The 6,566-nt window shown below is 32.9% G+C and overlaps 1 protein-coding gene across 1 annotated transcript in view; it reads right to left on the reverse strand.

Moving 5' to 3' along the window:
* Positions 1-6,566, reverse strand: part of SLC25A16 (solute carrier family 25 member 16) — a 40,167-nt gene that overhangs the window by 2,750 nt on the left and 30,851 nt on the right. Inside the window, exon 6 of the mRNA XM_019624505.1 lies at positions 2,838-3,000. Coding sequence (XP_019480050.1) covers positions 2,838-3,000 — 163 coding nt within the window. The remainder of the gene's footprint in view (positions 1-2,837; positions 3,001-6,566) is intronic.

Raw genomic sequence — 6,566 nt, forward strand, 5'->3', positions numbered from 1 at the left:
CTAATCTGGGAGTCAGGATATAGGCACATGAATAAAATTAAATAACAATACAGAGGTCTCCAGGCCCTTGCTTATGTGATTCCCTCTTATTAGATGATTTTTCTCTCCCATCACAATATCAAGCTCTATTACTTAAGGCTAAATTAAGTGCCACATCCTGAAGAAACAAACTGGGTGCTTCTCATGGTTGTAACCCTAAAATACGGTTTCTCAAATTTGGCACTATTGACATTTTGGGTTAGATAACTCAGTTGTGGAGGGCTCTCCTGTGCATTGTAGGATGTTTAGGTGCATCCCTGGCATCTACCCACTAGATGCTAGTAGCACACCCCTTGAGGTGGCAACCAAAAATGTCTCCAGACATTAATAAATGTCCACTGAAACAAAATCACACCCAATTGAGAACCACTACGGTCAAGAATTTTCACCAAGTTCCCCTCTATATCCAGTAGATAAACAAAAAATTTTTCCTTAAGGGCTAAAATTAACAATACAGATAACTGCATTTAGAGGACAGTGGAGATTCTATGTAAAGATTGCTCGAAATGAAATATACAAAAGTAATCTCTTTTAGAAGTGGGATCCCAGATGACTTTTTAAAGTTATTTTTATTTTGCTAATATTGACTACTTCTGTTAGGTCCTGTGTAAACAATTTATGCACATTATGTCATTCCATCTTCAAAATAATTGCATGAAGTAGGTACTATTATCCCAACATTAAGATAAGAAAACTGAGTCTTAGAGACATTATCCACTGTCAGAAAGCTGCTTTCTATTTTCCTATTCAAAGCTCTCCAATATATACATAAGTGATATGTGTCATAAATAATTATATACTTTACATACATTTAAATTTACTATGAAATACGTATAATAAAAAAACACCCAGGTACCAACCAAATAGCTCAAGAAATAACATTACCGATAGTTGAAGCTCCCTATGTACATCAATAGCATCTCCAGGATTTATTTTTTAATGGGGAGTGGGGAGAGGAGAAAACTTTATGGGGATAAATGGACCAAAACCTCAACCTGAAAGATTCAGCTTCCAAGCAGGAACAGATGTATGTGGGTAGAAGGAAATAATTAGTAGAAAGGAGAGAACGTAAGAAGACAAGGTACAGGATCAGAACTAGGGAAATCACAATGAGAAAGAAAGAAAATAGCATTGTAGGCAATGTTCTGAAGTAAAAAATGATAAGACAGTGACTATTTAGATATGTAAAATGTGAAAAATGATTTCAAGGTATAATCACGACTAGAAGATTATTGGTTATCAATAACAGCTAAGAAAGTTGAGAGCTGAGGATTGTCATGAAGAGGAAGACAAGAAAGTAATATCTGAATTATAGTTTGCACTGATGGCAGAAGTCCAAGTAGAAACAACCAAGAGCTTGCTAGAGAAGTAATGGTGAGTCAATAATAGAGATTTAAATAGAACTGGTTATCTGTACAGAGGTGACTGTTGAGACCATCAAGTTAGATGAGCTATTCTAGATATTTAAGGGAAGAGCCAAGGACTAAAGTCTGGCTGGGCCTTAAAAAATTGGCACACATTAAAAACAAAAAAATTGGCACACATAGGTAGGAAAAGGAGGACATGAATCAGCAAGGTACCTGAAAACTGAAGGTTAGGAACCATGATCGCCAAGAGAGGGCACTGTTACAAAAACCAAGGAACTTGAACAATTGGAAGGAGGGTAAAAGATCTGAGAAGGAGCCATTGGCTCTGTCAAGAATCAATGGGTGTAGAATATAGTTTCAGAAGAGAAGTAGGAAAGAGAAGGCAGATTTTTAAAGATCTAAGTTGGAAGTAATAACGAAAAGGAGCAGTAAAATCAAAGAGAATCAGAATAGCTAGAGGTGATTGTGTCTCTGCAAATAAACAAGGTTCCACAGCCAGGTTTCCAAAAATAAACCACACACATACTTTCTTTTTTACCTTCAATCCAGTATGACCCACTCCCACACACCAGTAAACCGAATCTGCTTTCACAAGGGTGAAAAATCCTTAATTGTAAAATCCAATGAACACCTTATTTTTCAGTACTATCTTACTTTGACTTTTCTTTTTTCATTGGATACTCGGTTCTGAGTCTACACAATACTACTTCCTGTTGTCTTCCTGTTTTATAGGATACTCCTCAGTCACAGAAAGCTTTTCTTCTTTCTGTTCCTGAAAAGTTCCTGCTTCTTAGTATTCCTGCCTCTTTTTATCTCATGTACTTGGTCTAGAGAAATTCTTTGAAACACCTTTCCAGTTACAATATAGTAATACCTTTATCTATGTTTCCACTAGAATTTAAATTAATATATAACTCTTTTATTGCTACTGTCTTAATAAGAGTATAGGCTTCTTGAGGCAATAACTTTGTTTTTCCTTCAGTGAACTTCTCAATACTTAGTACACTGTCTGACACAAAGTAGGCCATCAAGATTTTATTGCAAGAGAAGTTGTGCCTCCTTACACACACAAACACAATAAATGGCTCAAATTTCAGAAACTTCATACAGGCAAATTCATGAAAAAATATGGATAAAGACTATACTTAGTGTTTCTTTCTAGCTTTCTGTCTTTTTTCTTTCTTTTAAATGAATCCACAGAAATTGGGTGGGTTCAAACTAATTTAGTCAATTTGGTCCATAATTATTAATATCGATAATATGCTAAAAGTGTAGGCACATCTGAAAAAAACATACGAAATTAATACTTATATTTAGCAAAGGATCCTGTGTTTTAATAATCTATTAGAAAAAATAAAATGATTAACCAATGCTGAAAATCAGGATTGGGTAACTGTAATTTGACTGAATTAAGTTGATGAAGAAACTTACGATATTGTCTGTGCTATTGCTCCAGCAACACCACCACAAAGTAAGTTTATGTGAGTTTTCAAAACTAAGACATTAGGATTGTCTGATGAAGGTCTGCCAAGAAGGGTAGGAGCATGGGAAAGCCCAACACTCTTTAAGGTACCAAAAGTAAAAAATGAAACACCTGAAAAACAAAATATAAATTCACCACGATGCTTAACAGAGCTGTGAAAAGTCACCATTCTTACATAATAACCGATTACCTCAAGGAACTAACGATGCATTTCCTGTTTCTTGATGTTTGGCCTAATCTAAGAGTAAAAGATTTAACTAATGTCTATCACTAACCTAGAGACAACAAAATTACCACCTATAAAAATTTATAGCATTGGTTTTTACACACTAATATGTAGTTCAGTTCCCCAAATAGAGGTAGTAGTGAGTATAATGCCACCTTATATATGAATAGAATTAAACAGTTTTCCAAAGTTTCACATGAATAAAAATTAAATTCATGATTAATAATTATAAGTAAATATGACAACTTCTATATACAATAACAATAATAATGATATAGAGGCAAAAAATTCAGAAGTGACAAAGCATTGTTAACTCGGTGTCTAATTTTGTCTTCAAGGAAGAGTTGTGTGTGACTCTTCCTTGAAAGAAATGTTCATATTGGCTCACAATGCACATATAGGTACTATGCAGTTGGTGCTTGCTCAACATTTACATGATTTTATAATAGACCCATGAAAGTTGTACATTAATAAAATCAAAAATAGAATTCAAGCATTCCTATCACCTAAGCATTACTCAAGATATTTTGATATCTACTAAATTTTAAAAACATATTTAAAAAGATACTTGATGACTAACAACAAATAAGCACTAACAAAAATTCAGTCTAGGATAATAAATACCTCAATATATGCATTCATTTTTTTATACAAAGTTCTTATAATTCTAGTATTTTAAAAATCATGATGTACACTTTTGGGCTATTCATACACTTTCATATTTGGGAAATCTATTCTAAGGTCTTAATCTAAATACAAAAAAAAAAGCTCATGATAAGGAAGTTCATAGCAAATTAAACATAAGTAGAAAAATGATACCTAAATGATACGGAATTGTATTTAGTGAAATATGATGACACAATTANTTAGCTGTAGAGGGCGCAGCATCACTGGCCCTCATGTGGGATCCAAAACGGGGCCCTGCTGCTCAGAGCTGGCATCCCAAGCCAACTCTTAACCAAGGCGCCACTCAGCTGGTCCACCCAATAAAAAAATCTTAAAAACAAAACAAAACAGGACATGGGTCGTAGTAAGTCCTCAGGAAATATACATGACTTATTATTAGTCATTGATTTCTAGTACCTAACACAATGTCTGGTATTCAAAGAATGGATATGAGAAACTGTGTAAAGTATACAGTTGATATACAGGTATGTCATATATCATTGGCCCAACTCTGCAAGGCAATGCATTACTCATATAAGTTTTATTATTTGCCATTCTTCCTGGCTGAAATTAGCAACAAGACATTTCTGTCAAACAAACCAAATCATTTTCTTTCTAAATCGCTTTCTATAAACTATTTATGCTTTATTTCTCCGCACTAGATTATAAGGTCTCCAAAAACAGGAACCAAACCTTCCTTCTTCCCATGAGTAAAAACTGAATACCAATTATGGTGCCACCCCCTGTGCTCCTTATAGGGGATGAATGGCTCCTTGAGAGAACCAATTGGAGGACATAGGTAAATAGGCAGTTATTTTATTAAAGTGTGGTACATACTGTATTAGAGAAATACCCAGCGTTAGATGTTATTGAGCATCCAAATCTGATTGTTAGTACAGCTAACAGACCTCCCAATATAAGGCCCCCATAATGCTGATATGATACCTGGCACACAAGGGGTGCAGAATATATAGATACTGAGTACCCTGGGGGAGGATGGTGTAAGATATTATTATACATACCCACTAACCTTCCTACCTCCATACATGCAACCATTGAGAGCTTAGAGTGGTATCTCACTTATCAATCCCTAGACCAGTCGACTGTCCCATTCTATAGATCTGAGGGCTGTAACCAGGTAAAGGCAGAAAAAGAGTAATAATGGAGATCAAAACAGAAACTGTCAATCTTCAAACGGAAGATAACCTGGCAAGATGCACTGGGGTTATCAATCTGAAATAAATCAGATATAAATAGTCGTTATTTTAAATATTTTTCCATTCTGACTGCTTATGTTTAATGTTTGTGCTTCAATAATATAGTTAAAAGAGAAATACTGTCAAAATATGAATAAAATTTATTTTCAATAAGCTTTGTATTCTATAAAAGACATAGAATGCAGATATTTAAAAAAATACTCGCAGTCCTTTTTATTGATAACATAACTGAGATACTTATTTTATACATTTAAATTATCTTGAGATTTGATAACAATATTTAGTTACAGTGTAACTCAGAAATGAAAATGTACAAAATAGTTTAGGAACATATGTATTTCTACTTGCAAGTACACTTATAAATCATACAAAGATACATATTTATTTTAAAATAAAGACTTTGAAAATGAAACCAGTTCATCTAATTTTTACCACGGTATGATGAGAAATCTTTTATGCAAAAAAAAATAAAAATTGAAGCAGAGAAAACACTTTAAACTTGTTTTATAATGTCTAAAAAATCACATCAATTCTACAAATTGCTATTTCTGAGGACAAAACTAATTGTTCCCCTACCATTTCTGTCATGCTTATAATAAAACATAAAAAGTACTCTAAACACAAAAAGTGGGATTCTTACATTTTAAACCATTTTAATATAAAGGATAGCAATTCAAATCATTTTTACATTTCTACTTAAGTTTATATTGCACTAAAGTTATTTTACATGGAAGAACTAGTTGATGTATCATGACCTTAGAAACAACCTTTGACAGTCACATCTATATTAATGGATATTTCACAGTCCATTTAATAAATTTTCTAGTATATGCCAAATCATTTAACAACAAAAAAAAATCTATAGTGCTAATCTGTTTTGGGAACAAAGATAGTATTCATTATCACTGCCTTTGGGAAATACATTGACTTTTTAAAAATATTTAAATCAGTCATAGTATCTGGTAATAACATTTGAGCAATACCTGAAAATACTTCATTTACGGTTGAGCCTCTACATGACTAGTTTTTAAATACAACATTTATTATTTTTTTAAATGAAGAGAAAACCTGCTTGTCCTTTTATCCAGTGGAGCAGAATTATGAGAATAGAAAAAATAAGAATACCTCAATGCTGGCTTCTAAGCTATGGTTTATACAACTTAAAAATTCAGCTCACATCGTTCTGCTGAAATACAACCAAGCCTGTTTATTATAATAATAATAATAATAATAATAATAATAATAATAATAATAATAATAATGAATGTTAAGAGTCTTTGGAAATCATGATTACAATTAAAAGCTTGGAACAGCATGATAAAGCTAATGGCAACCATTTAAGTTAGTTCTACTTCCAAATAACACTTTAAAATGGTTTCAAATAACCTAACTGATTAGCCAGCATCAGTTTAGGAATTTTTTTTCTGTGTTTGATGGTATAACTTTAGGCATCAAAAAGTATAGTAACAAGCACTTTTGATTTGTGATGAATAAAAAAATCAAGTACTAAAATACCAGTGGTAAAAACCACAATGAGATACCACCTCACCCCAGTTAGAATGGCTATC

The sequence above is a fragment of the Hipposideros armiger genome, unplaced genomic scaffold (genome assembly GCF_001890085.2).
Source record: "Hipposideros armiger isolate ML-2016 unplaced genomic scaffold, ASM189008v1 scaffold_15, whole genome shotgun sequence".
Lineage (NCBI taxonomy): Eukaryota > Metazoa > Chordata > Mammalia > Chiroptera > Hipposideridae > Hipposideros > Hipposideros armiger.